Genomic DNA, 22,935 nt, shown 5'->3' with positions numbered 1-22,935 from the left:
ATGTTGGATTAAACCTGTATAGAGCGAAACTCGACAGTCGCATCAAATTCCGTTAATTTACAACGATGCGTGAAAATTACATAATAAATAAAATTCAAAATATGGGTATAGCAGTCATCACTGTGTTACAATCTCAAATCAAACAATCGTTTACAAAAAACAACAAAAGCACAAAAGCATCTAGCAAGTTAAACAAACACATTCATTGCTTCGCGTGTCTGACGTCAGAAAATATAAACGTCACACAGAAAGAAATTTTGTCGTTCAATGATTATTCAAACCAATTATTATTTCACATTGGGAATGGTGGTATACAGGGGTAAAAATCAAAAGTTATGTTAGAATTAATTTCAGAAATAGATCGTGATTGAAATATTTCCAGAAGTTCTTTAGAATTTTTAAGACTCCACATATGGTTAATACTATATTAAGCGAGTATACTAGTTTTGTCTTTTGTCGTTCAAAGTATTTTCAAAATTTATAATTGAACAATAACATAATGACATATAATAGAACAATAACGTAATGACGGGATACTATTGTTACCTTTATTTTTTACCCCTTATGCTATTGACTTTGTATTTATATTGTATCATATGTCACATTTATTCGTTCAGTATATGTTTACTTGTGTTTATGGGTCTTTTATTTGAGTTAAGCCATTGCAATTGATATTTTAGACTTTCTATGTTGTGATGTTATTCTATTGTTTTAGATGAGGATGAAAGTTGGTACCTATTAAAACGTTTAAACCCGCTGCATATTTTTGCACCTGTGCTAAGTTCAATCTTAGAGCTAAACCAACGGAAAGTTGTGAGAATCAATTTTTTTCTTTGATATAGCCTCTATTAACATATGCCATTCCACCTATATGTTAATAGCCATTCTGAACATAGTGGCATGTCAATATCTACAATTTTCTTATATAAGCAAATTAAGGTGATTTTGGCGCGGATGAACGTATTTGAGAAGTATCACTGGGTACGGTTAAACTGTATATTTTCGAAGAAATACACATACAGTACTAGTCAAACCTGTTTTAAGCAACCACTTAAGGGAGAACAAAAAAGTTGTCTCTTAAGACAGGCAGTCTTTATATACAGGTTCAATTTATTTGAAATGTACAACAGAGGGATCAAAAATTAAAGAGGTTTGACTGTACTTCATTAATCGGCAGGCATATCAAGAATGTCGTCTGTATAAAACATCAAGCTGCATATTAAGGAAAGTAAAAGTACAGAAAGTATAAACTCAAAACTAAGATATATATATGTCTCGCATTCTGCGAATAAAATTATAGTGGAAACAAACATGTAACGTGCCAACACATACAATCATTTAAGCCCAGGAATACAGTCAAATCAAGGAAACAATATATAGTCAGAGGATTTATCTAGACTATGCCGTATACTCCCTGTGCTGAAGACTCATCGGTGGACTTCGGTTATTTTCTGCTCGTTGATTTAAACAATATGTTATTATGAATTATAGAAGTATGTTATAAACAATTAGGATTCAGAAATAATCAATAAGTGCTTATATTAATCTGTCTCCTTGTTAAATTAAATACATTATACAAAAATTAATCAAAAGTACATGCTCTGTTTTATAATAAAAATATTGATTATGTCAGTTGAGTTACGTTATAATGAAATGAAAAGAAAAAAATGCAACTGATAAGACGAAATGCTTACAGGTTTATTGTGTGAATTTTTAGTTTTTAAACCTTTTGGATTAAACAATGAATCTTTGTACCATGAGAAATAAACTAATGTTTTCTTCATTTGAAATATTATTTGAGTCATTTAAGGAGGCTCGAAGGTCCGAAAAATTTCGGCAAAATTTTAAACATTAATTTTGTCAATACAAATTTTATTTATTACACTATTAGTTGTTACTTTATGATATGGTACAAAAGGCAACTAAATAAATCGATGCATTTTGGCCCCAGATGACTTTTAAAATGTTGATATCATTGAAAAAGCTCCAAATTATCTCCCTTTGGTGCAAAAATGCCATTCTTTTTGGCATTAAAATTGAAATATCTTTTTTAACTCATCAGTGACCTATATTTTTTTTTAAAATAAGCTGTAAAGCTGTACATAAAATAAACTGGTGGCCTTCGGTCTATTGTCGGGTTGTTGTCGCTTTGACACATTCCCCATTTCCATTCTCACTTTAATTGTAAAATTAAAGTGATTTCTGTAATTTAAATGATTTCTGCAATTTAAGTGATTTCTGTAATTTAGTTCTTATTTTATTACGATATTGCCTCTATTATTTATTCTATTTTTCTATTACGTATATGATAAAGTTCATTTGTAGGAAAAAATAGCGAAATCCTATATTAAAAAAAAATATAACCACGAGCCCACTGAATAGTAATTCGGTGTCCATTGGTACCGTTAATTTTAAGCTTCCAAATGATATTATCATTTCATGTCTTGTGTCCGAATATAAAGGGCAAAACAATTTTAAAAAATGTGAACTCGTTTCTAAGTCACCACAGCTACATTGTGGAGAAGAAACTTAGTTTCTTGGAAACAAGTGACAGTTTAAAGAAATATTTTACTACTCGTTGATCGGGTTGTTTTCTCTTTGATTCATTCACCATTTCTACTCTCAATTTTTTTTAAGTTACTGACACATCTTTATGTAACATAGGGGTGTTTTCTTCTACTTTTTTCGAAGGCAATGAATATAAAAATGTTAAAATATCACAATCAATAGTCGACTGGACTGTCATTTTCATTCGATTAGTTTGAATTTATATAATACAAATAACATTATCACCAATCAATTAAGAGCAAACATGATTAGAAATTTATAATATGGGGATAGAAGTAATATTTGAAAAAATAATCCACATTGAGTTCATATTTACCGTTGATGAATTTTTATATAGCTGCGAGATACCATTTTATATATATATACTTGGCACACATAGTGCAGAACTAGTTTCTGAAATTAATGATATGGTACTCTCTTTTATAAAGATGACAGATGAAAATAAATCAAATTTAGGTATACTTGTGGTGAGAATGATATAATTAGAATAATTGTAAAAATTTCTTCGTGATATGTACACATACTAAAAATGCTCTGAATATAAAATTACTTGCGGGACTATACCTTCTCAGTGTAATCATAAAATAAATCAATGGTGAAATGTTTTCTAATCGGGATGAGATATATAGATAAGAAACCAATTATAAATAAATTAATCTTATTCTTATTCTTATTCGTGGTATGGTCTTTCATAGTAAAAGCAATCCGAATCAATATAGTATTCGTCATTTAGAATCGTTTTCCTTATTATGCTCGAAATGTTACTACTCAAATCATTGTTAAAGCTAAAAATGTCATGTACTGAATTAGCTACATTAAAATTAAAGAATAAAAGATGTACCTGTTTTATTGATGTATTTAGATAAGGCATACTGCCACTTCACTGACTGACATACATATAGATGGTCCTGCTTATGAATGAAATAATCCTGCATAACAAATTTTCAGTTTCTGGTTCAGATGCGTAGCTATTTTGACATCACAGGTGGCTAAAGCAGTTTTCTTTACCCCAATTATAACACCTCTTTCAACGCCTTTTCTACTCAGACATCATAAACCTTCCAATAAATGTCATTATGAACAAATATAATTAAAATAATATACATTTTATACACTAAATAAATAATTTGGATAACCGAAAAAAAACAATCGGTTATAAAGACATTACTTCAAAATATGAATGAATATTATTTGAAATAAATATTATAATATATATCAAAAACATATTGTATTATATGTCTCTGTATATATGCAACGCGATTTGGCTGACCGAAAAACAATCGGGTTATAAAGACATCACTGTAGCTGCCATATCAAAAAATTTTCAAATAATTTCTTTTAACGGAGGCTCAACTTTGAAATATAATATACGATTTACTGCTGTCCTAAACACTCTAAAGAACAATAAATGGTACCATAAATTAATTAATTGCATTTGATGGTGTTATTGCCTCACAAGGCAACCCCATTATTAAATAATAGTTAACATACCTGATAATGGAACACACCATTTTAATCTGCATTACGAAATGTAAATTGAATAGAAATACCTGGAATCTAGTTTTCATATTTTAATACCTCGATAAAAAGATACAAAAATATTAATGTAACTGGAATTAAAAACTATGTGAATCAAACATTTATTATACAATCCAACATAAATTAAAATAAATTCGCTCGTATTATAATAACTTTAGTCAAAGCTTTGTATATTATATATAAATCCTTGCTTTAGTAAATTGTCCACTAATGTATAAATTATCAAATTGAATGTGACCGATTTTAAATTAATTAAAGGGAAAATTCGCGATTTTTTACTTATGGTTTAAATATGTTCATGATGACATAATATATATATTCACAAAGTTTTATCGTTATATGTGCAGTAATAAAGGAGAAATTCAATAATTTATGAATAAATATTAACTACTTCCTGTAGGTCGTGACGTTTTCTCCTGGTTTTTGCATGCCGGGATTTAAAATACAATCATTAAAAGTCTTGGTTTTTAATCATATTTTACCGTTATTGTAAGCGTGACGATGACTAATGCTATATCTAATTACCATCCGATAATAAGAAAATAAAACGCACAGTCGTGCAGTTGTACACATTAATGAGAAAAATTTCTATATTGACCGTATATATTTCGATTTATTTTTGTAGACAGCACAAGAAATTATTATAATTATTTTTTTTTTTTGCTTAAATTTATACTTTTTGAGACTGATAAAGTGAATAGATTTAAGTATATAACTTAAACTGTTAAGACAATATATAGCTTATTGACCTTTTACTATCTACGCTATGCCTTTATTTATGTGATGTGTGTATTATTCTTTAACAATACGCGTGAAAGACCTGTATAAAGCTGAAATGTTATTTGCAGCTCGGTAATTAGCTTGGCCTCTAGGGCACATCATGCCAGGTGTGACTGTCTATTCGGATCAGTGGGTTATACGAGAGGTGGTCAAATTTAATACACAAATACATTTTCAAGGTGTTGACAAATACAAGTGAATCGCCGTGGATTATTTAATTATATTTGGTGCTATTTCATTTGAATTCAAAGAAGTTACTAAACTAAGAAATGAACCGGTTATAGTCTGGAAATTAAATTTAGTTGTCGCAATGAAATGATATACACTCTTATCATTTATTTATATTTTTTTAAAAGGGAAAATAAAACTAGTTTTGCACAAGCATTTTAATTGTCCTAAATAGGTAAAAAATGTACGGGAACACTTATATTTAGACATTTGAAAGCCATGACCAAATGAAAGGTTTACCTGTATTACATTTTTACTTCTAGCGTTATAATTGGCATTAGATTTGAGCTGATACCACTATAATACATAGTCTCAGATTCTAGTGAGGTCGGAAGGGTTAATCTTATGAAATAATATAGATTATCTGATATCATTTGGATAATGGAAGAAGCTATACTATAAAAACAAATAAATTTATTACCAATACACTCGAGATCAAAGGTTGTTAATTTTTCTGATCCAGTTAATTTTTACTCACATATTTTTTTATATTTTGATTTGAGCGTGCTTGTTTTTACATGACAGTTTTTTTTTTATTTCTCTTATCTCGTTAGACGAAAGCAAACCGCCACAGTATATTCTGCATTTGTATAGTCCGAAGTTTCCTAATTGATATTCTTGTTTCACATGTAAAATGAATGAACAATTATAAAAAACGGCATTCATTTTGAAATATAGCACTGTTTTCTAGAGTGAAAATGAAGTCACATATGTGAGGGTATAAACGAGACGAACTGATTAAAAAGAACGGGACCAACAATTATATATAAAACGGAAGAATAGGTGCTGAAATATAAATAAAAGTAAAATTTAATTTAGATAACATGGAGATTTGGTCTATACCTATTCTTAGAACCACTCTTAAATTTTGCTAGATTTTGTACACAGGGAGGCTGTATATCACGGACAGTTTGATATTGGTATGGTATATTTTATAAGTTTTACCTTAGTACATCTGGTTCACTCGCAATCACGCACGTGATTCATTGACCTTGTTCATTGTGTATTAAATTAAACAAGCCTGTCAGGAAGTCGACCGTTAGAATACCCGAATATGTCATTTTTACAATACCCCGGTAATTACCGGTATTAAGCCATGCTGATTACAAGAAGACAAGTTTTTGAACGTTGGTCAAGTTAGATCAAAACCCAAACTAATCTAAAAATATACATTAGAAACAAGCATTTATTAAAAAAACTTTTACAACAAAGATAAATCTCAGTTTATAATTCCTCCACAATAAGTATCCCCGGACTTTTTTTTTCACTTTATTGTGACTACTTTTACATTATTATAGCATACATCCTATATAATACTTGAAACTGCATCTCGGTGACTATATTTAGTGACAAGCTAAAACCAATGAAATTGAGAATGGAAATGGGTAATGTACGATCTTTTGTCATTTACAGCTTTTCAACCTGACTTCACCATTGTACGCTGAATATTTAACCCTCTAAAAAAATTAAGATTATTTTTTTGAAATATTCTTATCAATCTTAGTGAACCATTACTTGATTTGATGATTTTGGAAACTATGTAGACTTCTTCCATTATTTGGTCCGGTAGAACATCCATCAGCTTGACAAGTCATTTGAACACTGATTAAAGTACGTGCCATGCTGGATACTAGGACTTTGTGGTAGTTAGATATCCGTGGTCATTAGTTTTCAAGATGGCGTCTTCCCGAGAATTGAGAGTCGATTTTTAAAATCTAATAACTCACTTATCTAGACGAATAAACCTTAATTATTTTGGGAATATGCTTATTTATTTAGGATAAACATAATTTCAAATTTTATTTTTTGTGCGAATTTTCCCTTTAATCAATAATCTGTTGAAATTGAAAAATTAATAAGATAAGTATTTACATTAATTATGGGTACAATAAACTCAACAATCTGACCTTTGATATATTCAGTTACTTCCTATTAGACCGTGCATTCAAAATATTGTGAGGAGTGCTTTAGCTATTAAAATTGATATGCCGTGTAAACGATGCGCGTTACATTGACCTGTGCATGAACTGTCGCAAGTCTTGCCTTCCTCTGATAACGCGATTTAACGGTCAAGCCCTTTAAATCGAAATATACAGTTATATTGAAGCGATCAACCAATTTGTGGTAGTGATTATAACATCAATCAACTTTCGATTTGTGTTGTTCTTCCTCTACTCTACTGGAGCTGTTTTTATGTAGTTAAGGAGCACATCCCTGATTATGGAGTCTGTATAAACACATCCCTGCTTATGGAGTCTGTATTAACACATCCCTGCTTATGGAGTCTGTATAAGCACATCCTTGCTTATGAAGTCTGTATAAGCACATCCTTGCTTATGAAGTCTGTATAAGCACATCCCTGCATATGGGGTCTGTATAAGCACATATTTGCTTATGTAGTCTTTATAAGCACATCCCTGCTTATGAAGTCTGTATAATGTAACAATGCACTGGCGTAATGAATTAAATTGAGAGCACTAGCGTTACGTATCAAATTAAGATCACTAGTGTTAAGTATCAAATTGAGATCACTAATGTTACTCATCAAATTGAGATCCCAACCGTGACGTATCAAATTGAGATCACTAGCGTTACGTATCAAATTGAGATCACTAGCGTTACTTATCAAATTGAGATCACTATTGTGACGTATCAAATTGAGATCCCTACCGTGACGTATCAAATAGAGATCACTAGTGTTGCGTATTAAATTGAGATCACTACCGTGACGGATCAAATTGAGATCACAACCGTGACGTATCAAATTTAGACCACTAGCTTTACGTATCAAAATGGGATATATAAACGATGTGACAAAGGGTATGTTACTGCTGAGTGTCAATTAAAAGTGTTCTCTTTTGTTGTAGATATACTGGTTTGAAGTCGTGCAATTGTGTGTCAAAAACATGAAAAATGTTAAATTATAAATATTTATATACTATAGTGAACAAATAGTCAAACGTATTATAGGCAACCCTCGGCCTTCATCAATGAGAAAAACCAATGATGGCGTTTGCAGTTTTCGATTTATGAGTTTGAATATTCATTGCTTAAAACGTATCTGCCACCAATATCTTTTTTTCATAAACCGATCTTTTGTTTGTAGGATGCAGTCGATATCGTATTTTTTTGGTTTGTTGTGTTTTCACAGTTGGAGCTGGAGATACCAATATTGATTACCTTTTGGATATATACATTCTAGTATGTGTCAGTATGCTATGTGATCAAACCATTACATTAGCCCCGAAAATTCTAGATTACTTATCAACTTGTACTGAGTGTTCTTGTGATGACAACTGTATATTCAATGGATGATGTTGTCCAGATAAGTTTTTCTCCCTCAAACTGGAATGCACAAACACTTCAATTGTTTCACAAAACACCGAATTAAGAGACAAATTTAAAGATTTATTTTTCATGAGAGTAACCTGTTCCAAGGAACAGATCCTTAAGAATGAGAGTAACAGAACCTTTTCTGAAAAGATACATTATATGCCAGTGATGTCTTCAAAAACTTTTATTACTTATAAAAATGAATTTTGCGCTAAATGTAATAATGAAAGTTACTATGAACAACGGATATTCAATTGTGTGTGTGACGAATTCGTTGATTTCAATTTCATTTCATCCTTAGATGAAATGTTCAAAACTGCTGTAGACAAAAAATGTAAAATAAGCAGTAATCTAACTGGATTGGACACCGCTGGTTGCTATAGAGTGTTCGGATACAACACCATAAAGACTTGTAATGTATCAGGTTCTTGTATAACGTACAACAAAGATATTGAATGGGCATGTCTGAATTACAATAACAGATTCCTTGAATTTAAGAATGTTTTTTGCTACATATGTAACCCCCCCCCCCCCCAGGTAAGTAGAAGAAGTTCTCATAGATTGTAACACTACTTGGAAATTATTTTGGTATGAAGAGTATTCAAATTTCCAGAGAGTTTGTAAAGAACTTGGTCTGACAACAGCAACTTACCCTTTCAAGAATATCTACTGTTACCTCTGCAATTCCTTACCTTTTCGATTAAGTGACAGGCGTGTGTTCATGTACGGCGATGCGTCTGTAAATATAGAGGAAAAGGTGGTCAACGGGAAATAATTTCAATATACGTTTGAAATAGATTTTCTTAATGGTGAATTCATGGATAGTTATTTAAAAAAAAGCATATCAGTCTTACGAGACACAATTGATGACGAAGCATCCGGTTAATTTAACAGAAATTTACACCCATTATTATGCTATGACCGAAAATGGTCATTTCTGTGTAAATATATCAACGAATGTTATAGCAGACGTAAGACATAATTGTTGTTGTTCCGATGGTTGTCACTTTGATTATAAAAAGCCATGTTGCATCGATGCTGAATTTAAATATTCAACTTCGTGTATAGATGGTTATCTGGTGTATGACGGATGTGAAGATATAGCTATGGATTTTAATATGTTGTTATCCATGTGTCAAAACAGGGAAGGTACATCTGATTTGTTTTCTTCGATTCCAGTCTATGATGACCAACAAGGTGCTAACTACAAGAATATATATTGTGCCATGTGTAGAAATCACAAAAATAGTTTTGAAGCTTATCAAAATACTCCCATTTCTTCTATCAAAAGGTTCAAACTGTGGAAATGTACTTTGATATGCAAAATTATCATACCAATATATTTCAACGCGTTTTTGTCACACTTATTTGACACACGATTCTTATTTAATTGCAACTTTACATTAGTTCCATATATTTGTCACAAACGTTGTCCAACAAGACCGGCATATACGAAAGGAAATACTAGTATTTCATGGGCCTGTAAGAACTTTCAGTCTACACCTACTAGCGTAGATTTTTACTATAAAATTAACAACCCAACGCTAAATGAGTATCAAAATATATTTTGTGCTATGGAAGAAACGACATATAATGAAACTACAACCCTAATACAAAAGTGCAATGTTACAGGTCGTTGGAATTTTAATGACGAACACTTACAAAGAAAGTGTACACAGCTTCCTCAAATTGACTTTCACTACCCCTATAAGAATATATTCTGCAAAATGTGTAACGAATACTTATCGAGTATGTGAATAACTATGTAGGCACAACTACATGTTATCATAGTGTAGTCGGGAATGTTGATATTTCTTTTCGAAGTTTGTTCTCTTTTTTGTCATATGAAGAACAAGAAGACACTTTAGGACACGGAATCTGTAAACAGAGCCAATTTTACATTCTATAAAGGTAAGCATTGTTAACTTTCACGCGGAGATAATTTTCGAGGCCATTATCTTGTTGGAATCTTCGTCGATTTATTAGATAGATATAAGATGTTGTAAGAGTGTCACAATTTGTAAAAGTAAACCATTATAGGTCAAAGTAAGGTCTTCAATACGTAGCCTTGGCTCACACCGACCAGCAAGCTATAAAAATTACTATTGTAAAACCATTCAAACGGGAAAACCAACAGTTTAATCTATATAATTGCGAAACACTTATGGACCGTATCAACAAAAGACAACCACTGAACATCAGGTTCCCTACTTAGGACATGTATGACACATGCAAACAAATGCAGCGGTTTAATTGTATAACTACGTTCTGTAAGTACTGTATATTTGAACAAACAAACAAAAACAGTCGATATTCCAGAAAAATAGATAAAGCGCGAGTCAGATAGTCAAAACTGGAATCTCAAAAAAATGGACCAAAGCTATTCAATCATGCATAAAGAAGCTCAATCAAATTCTGCACAATTCAGGGGCTGGCGAGTATTGTGTGTTTGAAATTACACAAGAAACAGTAAATTGAAACAAAAAGTTAATGAGGAAATATCATATCAAAATTAAAAATGATACCTTTTGATCGATAAAATTTTTTTATAATACAATATTAAATGTCACTTTGCATTATCTTTATTTACTGATTTACAGAAACACTTCTTTTGTAGTATAAGTGTCGTGATATTGTATGTTACCCTGGACGTGTACTGATTAATGGCAAGTGCATACCACTTCTACCATACACTGCTAATCTTAATTATACACTTACATTTGGAGTTTATGTTCAATCAGAAGCTCAGATAAAAGACCTACGGTTCCTATTACAACTTATGGAATTAGAAATTCTGAATTAGCTAGGCAAGCACTTGAATACAGCAATGTTTCCCTTTTTAGAAATGTTGATTATGAAAGCGAATAACACGTGTTCATCAATAGAGAATATCATTGGATTGTATTTACATATATAGTCCGGCGGCTTTGTGAAAAATTGTGCACATCCTGCTACAAGCATGAAATTTGGCATAGACCTTCCTCAACTATTACTCTTTTATTTCAGATAGGGAGGGATTTGAAAAAAATGTCTCACTTCCGGTAAAATCCAAATCGGCGGACACCATATTTGAATCAACCCAATATCGAAGACTAGTATGAGAAAATGTGTTAATATCATGCTACTATCATAATATTTGGTAAAAACCTTTGTAATGTACTACTTCTGGATATATTATATAGATTTGATGTCTTCAAAAACCCTACTTTCGGTAAAAGTCAACATGACGGACATTGTACTAAAATAAGCTTATTTTTTAGGGAGGGTAATTGAAATGTGTTTTAACGTATTGCTATTTGGTGCTTCTCATGGATACAATGTATAAACATATGTCTTTAAAACCCTTACTTCCGGTAATATCCAAAATAGCGGACATAGAAATATCAATTTTATTTTAATATTCAACTGTTTTCAAAATGCAAAGAATTTTTTTTTTTTTTGTGCTGGTCATTAAATTTTGTCTTGAAGTTATCCTCAAAACCACTAATTCTATTTTATTGTAAATGTGTAAATACACTCTTAACGCTTCCGGTAAAAGAAAATAATATGGCATCAATTTAAAAGATGAGTCCTCAATCCATATCTTCGATGTAGAGTTTTGGATAGATGATTACAACAAAATAAAATCCCTAAAGCACTAAAACATTTTTAAAATTACTACTATTTGGCAAAAAATAAATGTTTATTTACGGTCACCACCACATGAACAAAAGGCAGTGCACGGGAGACTCGATTTTCCACATTAACATCGACCGCAGCATCCTTTCTTACATCAACAATGTACAAGCTTCTGACAAAATGATGAGGCCTCAGAAATAGTTTTTTAAAAGGGATTCTCTTTGTCCCTTCGCCCTCCATTAGCGCCTGGACTGGGTAGCATAAGAGCCAATTCCAAGCTCATCCCCCTAAACACCTGCCTTGGCATATTGCACGTTTTACATGCTGGAAAAGACGAGACCAAGTTGAGGGAATAGCATCAATTAGCCTTCCCTTTTTGCGCAAAAAGTTATTTTCTTCCTTCGTTGACCATGTTTACCCAATCTGTTAAGTGTGTGCGATCTTACAGTAAAGCCCTGGTGATTTAGGTTGATCAATCATCATTCTTCATGTTAAAGTCACATCTTCAAATGCCATTAATGTCTCCCACGCAGTCTTTTTCCTTTTCAAGTAAACAGAGAACCGTTTCACAACCGGTAAAGGCATGGATCACAATAAGTGTGTGTGATCACTCACTGTCTAGTGCATTTGAAAGGCCATTGATAGATATTAATTCAAAGTTTTTTCCTTCCCAAACACAATCTACAGTTCGTCTACCCCTATGTCACGGAATAGCGAAACAGTAATGACAGCATCATCAGTAACGACTGTTCGAATCATGACTCGTTTAAGTTCGTGTTTCACTGCATCAGACACATGCACCATGATTCTAGTGTCTCTCTCTTAAAGTGAACTTGGTGCTAAACTTAAAATACATCACGTGGTGGATAAGATAGAATATCTTGAACCTTTGTTGCTACGACTACCATACGCATCCAAGACTTCATCCACTCGTGTTTGAGTTTCAGGGTATTTTATTAAGGTAAGGACATAATACCTAATACGCTTACTCGATAGGAAACACCTTGAAACTGTAACAACAATGGATGCAATCTCGGCTGCTACAAGAAGCAAGAGCTACATTTTGGGGACAGGGAATACACAGCTTATTGTTATCCATGCCTTTACCGGTTGTAATACGGTTCTCTGTTTGCTTGAAAAGGACAAAACGACTGCGTGGGAGTCATTGACGGCATTTGAAGATGTGACTTTAACATAAAGAATGATGATTGATCAACCTAAATCACCAGGGTTTTGCTGTAAGATCGCACACACTTAACAGATTGGGTAAACATGGTCAACGAAGGAAGAAAATAAATGTTTGCACAAAAGGGAATGTTAATTGATGCTATTCCCTCAACTTGGTCTCGTCTTTTCCAGCATGTAAAACGTGCAATATACTAAGGCAGGTGTTTAGGGGATGAGCTTGTTATTGGCTCTTATGTTACCCAGTCCAGGTGCTAATGGATGGCGAAGGGACAATAGGGATCCCTTTTAAAAAACCCTTCCTGAGACCTCATCATTTTGTCAGAAGCTTGTACATTGTGGATGTAAGAAAGGATGTCGCGGTCGTTGTTAATGTGGAAAATCTATTCTCCCGTGCACTTCCTTGTGTGCATGTGGTATTGACCGTGAATAAACATTTATTTTTGGCCAAAAAGTAGTTATTTTAAAAATGTTTTATTACTTTAGTGATTTTATTTTGTTGTAATCAATCTATCCAAAACTCTACATCGAAGATATGGATTGAGGACTTATCTTTGAAATTGATGGCATATTGATTTTTTTACCGGAAGTGGTAAGAGTGTATTTACACATTTACAACAGAATAAAATAAGTGGTTTAGAGGATGACTTCAAGCCAAAAATTTAATGACCAGCACAAAAAGAAAAAAATTTCTTTACATTTTTAAAAAAGTTGAATATTACAGTAAGAAATTGATATTTCTATGTCCGTTATTTTGGATATTACTGGAAGTAAGGGTTTTAAAGACATATGTCTTATACATTGTATCCACGAGAAGCACCAAAGAAAGGTTCCTGCGCAGTGTAATGATACTTAGCAATACGTTAAAACACATTTCAATTACCCTCCCTAAAAACTTAGCTTATTTTAGTACAATGTCCGCCATGTAGAATTTTCCGGAAGTAGGGTTTTTGAAGACATCTATCTATATAATATATCCAAAAGTAGTACATTACAAAGGTTTTTACCAAATATTATGATAGTAGCATGATAATAATACCTTTTCTCATACTAGCCTTCGATATTGGGCTGATTCAAGTATGATGTCCGCCATTTTGGATTTTACCGGAAGAGAGACATTTTTTTCAAATGCCTCCCTATCTGGAATAGCAGAGTAATAGTTGAGGAAGGTCTATGTCAAATTTCATGCTTGTAGCAGGATGTGCGCAATTCGTCTGAAATATGCTTGTAGCCGCCGCACTAATATCATTATTCTTGAAATTATTCGTGAACGTCGTTGTTAACAGAGATGAATTTGAAACAAAAAACTTCTGCAATTCCATAAGGAATGTAATGGTATTGGTGGAGGCACAGTGGACAAGTTGCAAAATAATGCAGCCTACATTATACAGTTTAATCCCTCAGTGATAAATTTGAAAATGAAAGAAATGGCCTGTGCGGTGCAATCTTTAAACCACATACATGCATAAGCATGTCGATTTGATGTGAGATTTATAAAATAAATTATAATTTTGTAAATTTTGTTTGTGTGAAAACTATTTTCATGAACAACCCCTGGTTCAGTACAGATTGAAAAGTCAGAGAGAAAAGAATAATGGATTACAATGTTTTACCTTTTTTTTAATATAGCAATGATATACATTTATCTTGGGCATATTTAAGACCAAAGATCAGTTTGCTGCAGATGGGATACATTTATCAGCATTAACATGAATTATTAATTATTTTTGAAGTCTTTGCCTTGATATAGTACTAGTGTATGTTCTAGATTTTATGATGAAATGTAATTATTTTATTTTAAAAAAAATATTCAAGTTGAGGTCAGTTTGCTAACTGGTGCATGACAGAATGCCCAACCTTACAAAAATAATACCGTAGGCAAATTTGTCCTATGCAGGTAAACTTTTGTATATCATCGTGCATTTATGATAAAAATAAATAAACATTTGCCCTGGCAATACACACAAGTGCAAGTGATATACATATGCCACAACAAATGTAATGTGTCAGCAAAAATAGAGAAAGACACAAATATACTCTACATGAATAGATTTTAAGCATAAGACCATGTACAAAATGTACATGTACATTGTTGTATTTAGTCTACATTTGCATATTTCATCACAAGTTTAATTCATATTTATCAAAGACAAGTATTTGGCACATATCATACTTGTTCATACATTTACATGTTTGTATGTACATGTACACAAAAGAACATCTGAACCATGCATAGATAAATTTATTCCATGTATTTGGTAAATGGTATTGACATTTAATACAATGTAGATCATGTATTTGGACAAAAAAAAAGTACAATTTCACTATACAAAATTATATGTCATAATATATTTGGTCAAAAGAATGAATAAAACTACAGGGACACTTACTGTATATTTGAGTTATTTTATTGAAGAAGCATCAATGGTTCATACATGTGTTGTTATGTTAAATGTATTTGTTTAATAAGGTTTATATATTTAAATTTAAATTAAAAAAAAAACTAAAACAAATCAAAAACAAAAACAAAAAAACATAACTTTTTAAAAACAAAATATTTAGTTAATCAGTTGATGTTTAAATCAACACTGTATATATTTAGACCATGTTCATCATGTTCATATATTCCTTTACAGAACATAAATTGGCATATATATTTAATTTAGTTAAACATTGTATATTAATTAAAGCTCATGTACATGACTTGTTCAATATTTGTTGGTTAAATATTATATACTCATGATACTTGTTTCATAGACATAATAGATTTATATATCCTATGTATACACTGTATTTGGAAATTGATGTTCATAAAAGATTGATTGATAGGTTTTTCATCCCACTGTTGGTAATATACATGTACATGTACATAATCGCTAGATGGAATAGGATTTTTAGATATAATCATTTTATATGTACATGTACTACGATGTCAATAGAATATTCTATTTTTGCATGTTAAATATATATCATGTATATAGATTAGGTTGATCATGTTTTATTTTCAATGGAATGTGATTTTTATATGTATGTATACATTTTATTCAATTTAATTTAATGTATTTATTCTCAAAGAATTTTTTTTATTTTTTTTAGATACAATATGTATATACTTTTTATTTAGATCATTTATTCATTCAATATAATATGAATTTTAGAGATATTTATATTTGATGTACATGTATTTGTTCATTAAAATTTGATTTTTAAATACATACAATTTATGTAAACTAAATACAATGATGCATGTTGGTAAAAGACCAATTTATATTACTTTTAAACCATGTATTTGGTCAATAGTTGTTAGTAACAGACCACGGTTTTGGTTAATACATGTATATGCGTATTGTCATGCGTTTACTTTTCTACATTGGCTATAGGTATAGGGGGAGGGTTGAGATCTCACAAACATGTTTAACCCCGCCGCATTTTTGCGCTTGTCCCAAGTCAGGAGCCTCTGGCCTTTGTTAGTCTTGTATTATTTTAATTTTAGTTTCTTGTGTACAATTTGGAAATTAATATGGCGTTCATTATCACTGAACTAGTATATATTTGTTTAGGGCCAGTTGAAGGACGCCTCCGGGTGCGGGAATTTCTCGCTACATTAAAGACCTGTTGGTGACCTTCTGCTGTTGTTTTTTTCTATGGTCGGGTTGTTGTCTCTTTGGCACATTCCCCATTTCCATTCTCAATTTTATATGTAAATTATAATATATTAACCATGTATTAGGTCCATTAGGTTGGTAACAAACTATGTATTTGTTTAATAGAATAAGATTGTTATGTATGATATGTATTTGTTCAAAAGAATATGAATTGATTTATAAAGATATGTACTTTTATGAACAGAATATATTTTTATTCAACAGAATCTAATTTTTTGATATATACATTTAATACTGTGTGTGTTTTAATTTTGTTATTATATCTTTCGTAGAGACCATGGTTTCGGTCATTTTATATTATATATAATAGTAACAGACCATGTATTTGGTCATTATATATTACGTAGAGCATAGTTTTGGTCAATAGATATTAGTAACAGACCACAGTTTTTGTCATTATATGTTACATAGACATAGTTTTGGTCGTTTGATATTATATATTATAGTAACAGACCATGTATTTGGTCATTATATGTTAGGTAGAGACAATGGTTTTGGTCGTTTGATATTATATATTATAGTAACAGACCATGTATTTGGTCATTATATGTTACGTAGAGACCATGGTTTTGGTCGTTTCATATTATATATTATAGTTAAGACCATGTATTTGGTCATTATATGTTACGTAGACCATGGTTTTGGTCAATAGATATTGGTAACAGACAATGTATTTGGTCATTATATGTTACGTAGAGATCATGGTTTTGGTCGTTTGATATTATTATAGTAACAGACCATGTATTTGGTCATTATATGTTACATAGACCATTGTTTTGGTCAATAGATATTACTTTTAGAACATGTATTTGGTCAATAAATATTACTTTTAGACCATGTATTTGGTCAATAGATATTAGTAACAGACCATGGTTTTGGTCATTAAATGTTTAGTTTAGACCATGGTTTTGGTCGTTTTATTTTATATATTATAGTAACAAACCATGGTTTTGGTCAATAAATATTAGTAACAGACCATGTACTTGGTCAATAGATATTACTTTTTGACCATGTATTTAGTCATTATATGTTACGCAGAGACCATGGTTTTGGTAGTTTGATATTATTATAGTAACAGACCATGTATTTGGTCATTATATGTTACGTAGACCATGGTTTTGTTCAATAGATGTTACTTTTAGAACATGTATTTGGTCAATAGATATTACTTTTAGACCATGTATTTGGTCAATAGATATTAGTAACAGACCATGGTCTTGGTCATTAAATATTTAGTTTAGACCATGATTTTGGTCGTTTTATATTATCTATTATAGTAACAGACCATGGTTTTTGTCATTATATGTTGCGTAGACCATGGTTTTGGTCAATAAATATTAGTAACAGACCAATTATTTGGTCATTATACTGTTTTGGTCATTATATGTTATGTATAGACCATGCGTTTGGTCATTTGAATGATGTAACAAACCATGATTTAGGTCATATAAGACAATGGTTTTGGTCATAAGATATTTGTAACAGACCATGTATTTGGTCATTAAGTATGCGTTACAGAGATCATGTTTTTGGTTAATAGATGTTGATAACAGATCATGTATGGGGTTTATATATTATTTACAGACCATGTATTTGGTCAAAAGCTGTTGATTTTGGTCAATATATATCATGTATATTACTTTAAGACCATGTATTTGGTAAATAGATGTTAGTAAAAGACCCTTAATTTGGTCAATATATATAACTTTTAGACCTTATTTTGGTCATTGGAATATAATTTTAAGTTATATAAACTCTGTGTGTGTATTTTTTGTTCAATAGAATATGATTAAATTTATATTAAGTTTATGTAGACCTAACATTTGTGTATAGAATATGATTTTTAAAATCAAACATGAACAGTTTACTTTAACCTGGTATTTGTTCATTAGAATATGATTTTTATAGATATATACATTTTAGGTAGACATTGTATTTGTTCAATAGATTATGATGTTTAGATACAAGCATGACCTTTTTATGTGAATCATGTTTTGTTTAATAGAAAATGAATGTAAGATATCTATACATTTTATGTAAACCATATATGTATTTAAAGAGTGCACAATTTATGTAGACAATGTATTTGTTCAATAGTATTTATGTTTTATATGTAAACATCAATACAATATGGTTTTTAGATATATAGTAATAATATACATTGTACATATACATTTGATGTAAACCATGTATTTGTTGATTTTGTTCAATAGATGTTGCTTTTAGACCATGTATTTAGTTAATAGATGAACTACAATAAAATACCATATATTTATTGATAGATTTTACTTTTCATAGAACATGTATTTGGTCAAATAAAGTTGATGCTCAGTTATGCATTCAATATAAACCCTGTATTTGGTCATCAGAATTTCATGTTTGCATGCATGTTTTAAAATGAACCTTTTCTTATAAACCATATTTTCGGTTAGTAGAATTTCACTTTCAGATATACATAACACATAGAAACATATATTTGATCTTAAATGTTTCATATGGACAATAGATCAAAATATAAGGAATAATAGCTTTAAAAATTTGTACAGCTGAGAGATGCTGGTCTGAGTTACAGTTATGCTGCAATGTTAAATGCTTTAAAAGAGACTCCAATAGACAATGTTTTGACATTTCTGATATAATTACCTGCATGGGCTGGTAGTTAGTTTTAGAACCTTTTTAGTTTTAAAAAGTTTTACATAAAATATTAAAGCCTTTCATGAAAATTATTTTCATGCACAAAATATGAATGTGTCATAGCAGCAGGATATCATGCTAGTTTAACTAAACTTAACTGCTTGGGCCGTTAAGTCATTATTACAAAATGATTTAATCTCTCATTCAGATATTTGCTGATATGTCTTGCTCATTTAGTTGTTTTGTTTAGGTGAAAACAGCCTTTTATTGAAGTTTGATATTGTAATATATATATAATCACTGAAAAGATTGTTGACAAGGACATTGTCTCATTGTTATTTTGCAGAACTTGCTTGGGCTGGTACTGTATTGCAACTTATCTATAGGTTTTTCAAATATTCTTAATCATCTTAAGTATTTTCACTGTAAGTTACAAACATAGATTGAGCTTGAACTAATATAGCTTATATGAGAAATTGAACATCTTGTGAAGGCATACATAAACTTGTTAAACATCAAATATGACGAACAGTTTTCAATTTTGCCAAGTGCTTGGCCTTTGTGGGGTAGAAAAGATTCATTTTATTGCATCTTTCCTGTTGGCTTAGTTGACCCCTGCCTAGGCCAAGCTATTGTATTCTGTATTATTTTATTATCGTTTTATGTTTTGCATTCATTATTATCAGAGACATATAATACATTATATGTCTCTTTTATTATCTTGTTGGACAATGTATATGTATATATTATATATTGTTTATTTTTGTATGAGAAACATTTTTACTCTGAATAAGTAAAAATATTGCAATTCAATTTCTTGTGTCTCTTTTAATTTATGCATTGCCCAAATGGTTCAATAAATGTTAAATACATGAGATACTCGCCGATTCATTCAAGTGAAAGGTAAACCACTCGTTGTTTAGTCGGGTTGAAGGAGGAAAGCATAAAAGTTCCTTACTTAAGTGCTTTCAGAAATAATTAGATAAAACAGAGGTAATAATGGATGAATCCAAAAACTTATTGCGCGTACCACAATACAGTACCGTTTTGGATTATTACAATTTCTACTTCACAAGATCAGATCGGGATGTAAGGATTTGTTTAAATACATTTAAAAGTATGATGGTATCTTCTTCCGAAATAAGTCTGTTACAGATAATTATGCTTATATTTACAACATTATCGTTACTATGCTTATTCCTGACTTTTATGACTTACTGCATGTTTGAGCAGCTACGTGCACTACCAGGAAAGAACAATATGTGTCTTGTCGTTGCCTTATTTTTTGCTATGGCTGTTCTAGAATTTGGTATGAAGTCACTCAAACTACTTCTTTTACATCAACAAAAATTTTGAAATAAATAGACAGCTGTTATCATGGTTATGAGTGCATTTCTTTCTACCAAAGTTTTGTAACCGTAGTGTGGCGTTTGTTATTGTTTTCTAAACGCTACAAATGTAGAAACAAATACATCGTTTAATCAGTTTTTACTGACCCTGTTTGAACTTTCAATAAAGCATGCACATGTTGTTTGTAAACAGACTTTTTACAACCGTAAAAACAAATACATCGTTTAATCAGGGTGAAGTTAGAAACAAATGTAGCGTTTGCTGTAACAAATGATGAACGACAAACTGTAGACGCATTTTTAGCGAGTGCATAGTTTATGTAAACTTTGCAAACGAATGTTAGAAACAAATGATCAAAACATGTGCGCGATTAGCCGTTTACATCGTTTGTGTCAGAAAGAAATGCACCCTATGTCCGACAGATATATTAAAGACACTTTGAAACTTTTAACTTTTTAAAGATTACTTTAAAAGCCAGATGTTCTAGGAAATATTTTTTTTAACTTGGCGAAGTATCTGTACATCATTTTTGTTGACATTACTGGTTGTTAGTCTGAGTTATGTGTGTTATCGTAACTACACAAGTTGTTTTATACTTAGAAATTAGGATCACTAATATTGCATTTTGTTGTTTGATATCACCAGGCACAAAATAAATTCAAATTTATAAATGTAAGTAGACATTTTCTTTGCTTTTATTAGTAAACATACCAGAGCTTAAATAATTAATAAAAGTATAAATCATATCCTTACAAGCCTGTTGTATTGACCATTTAATGAGATCACCCCTAGTTTTTGGTGGGGTTCGTGTTGATCTGTCTTTTAATTCGTTTTCTATTTGTTTCTTGTGTACCATTATTTGTCGGTTTGTCTTTTTCGTTTTTGGGCATGGCGTTTTCATTTATTTTCAATTAATGAGATTGACTGTTCCTCTGGTATCTTTAGCCACTCTTTTAATGGTCTGGTGTAGTAATCGTCAGAATTTTGTTCGAATGAAACATATATTATAACATATATAGGCTTGCTAAAAGATTGTACAATTTTAAATCATCTTATGCTTAATGTAGCAAGGAAAAGTGGTTGGGTATTAGTGTGGAATTATATAAATATGATAGTTTATAGCTTGGAGAACAAATAATTGTCAGTAATGAATTGTACAATTAACTTATAGCTATTTTCGCTGAATCTATTATAAATGTCATATTGGATATTGTGTCTGTAAAACGAGATAACTTCATCGTTATATAGTTTATAATTAATGTGATAGTTGTTTTCTCCATTACGGAATATAAACTTATCATAGTATATGCGTTTGTCTGTTTGTCTTTTTTCATTTTTAGCCATGGCGTTGTCAGTTTATTTTATATTTATGAGTTTGAATGTCCCTTTGGTATCTTTCGTCCCTCTTTAAGGTGGTGTCATAGGGTCATTTAAACCTCATTTTGAATTTTCACAAAAATATAAAATGAGATCTAAAATGACTCTATGACAACACAAAACATATTTTTTCCGATTTTTATAACATAAGTACACAAATGTTATTCATTACTTAACATTATCATTAAAGGGTTCATACTTTACATAATAGTTTGCACACATCTTTGTAATCTTTATTTTAGAATATGTTTTTTTAACTATAGAACATCAATAATGGCAATACAATCTTTAAAGTCAGGACTACTGAATGGCTGTTAGTTAATGTTGATGTATTTATTCAATTCAAGATGTAGAAGGTTCAAGATTTCGGGATGAAATTAGCTGAAGTAGAGGGGAGTTTTCATAGAGTAATTTTAAACCTTATTTTATATGTTGAAGAAAATTTAGTTTACAGCAAAAAGGAATAAGTTTAAGATATTTTATTTATTTAATGTTTATTTCAAAGTTGCAGTATTGATGAAAAGTATTTTTGTTTTAAATTCGATCAATATTGTTAAAGGAAATAGTTTTATATTCTCGATATATTTATAATAAGAAGTCCAATTTAAGCAGACATTCATTTTGGTATTTGTCACTTTAGATTTTCTTATCAGGCATT

The 22,935-nt window shown here is 30.8% G+C and overlaps 1 protein-coding gene across 1 annotated transcript; it reads left to right on the top strand.

Annotated features, from left to right (window-relative positions):
* The first annotated feature begins 9,365 nt into the window (after positions 1-9,365).
* On the top strand, positions 9,366-20,906 carry LOC143078585 (uncharacterized). The gene is made up of 3 exons (XM_076253441.1): positions 9,366-9,419; positions 11,066-11,173; positions 20,706-20,906. Exons 1-3 carry the CDS (start codon positions 9,366-9,368, stop codon positions 20,904-20,906), a joined length of 363 nt encoding a protein of 120 aa, XP_076109556.1.
* The last annotated feature ends 2,029 nt before the right edge of the window (positions 20,907-22,935 follow it).

Source organism: Mytilus galloprovincialis, chromosome 6 (assembly GCF_965363235.1).
Source record: "Mytilus galloprovincialis chromosome 6, xbMytGall1.hap1.1, whole genome shotgun sequence".
NCBI classification, from domain to species: Eukaryota; Metazoa; Mollusca; class Bivalvia; order Mytilida; family Mytilidae; genus Mytilus; species Mytilus galloprovincialis.
This window is presented reverse-complemented; position numbering and strand designations above follow the sequence as displayed.

What these genes read in the sequence shown, in the direction of transcription:
- LOC143078585 (XM_076253441.1), top strand. Translation starts at nt 9,366, where the DNA reads ATGACCGAAAATGGTCATTTCTGTGTAAATATATCAACGAATGTTATA. An exon ending in CAACGAATGTTATAGCAGAC is followed by an intron (nt 9,420 to 11,065) that starts GTAAGACATAAT and finishes CTTCTTTTGTAG; the next exon opens with TATAAGTGTCGTGATATTGT. An exon ending in ATTATACACTTACATTTGGA is followed by an intron (nt 11,174 to 20,705) that starts GTTTATGTTCAA and finishes AGTCTGTTACAG; the next exon opens with ATAATTATGCTTATATTTAC.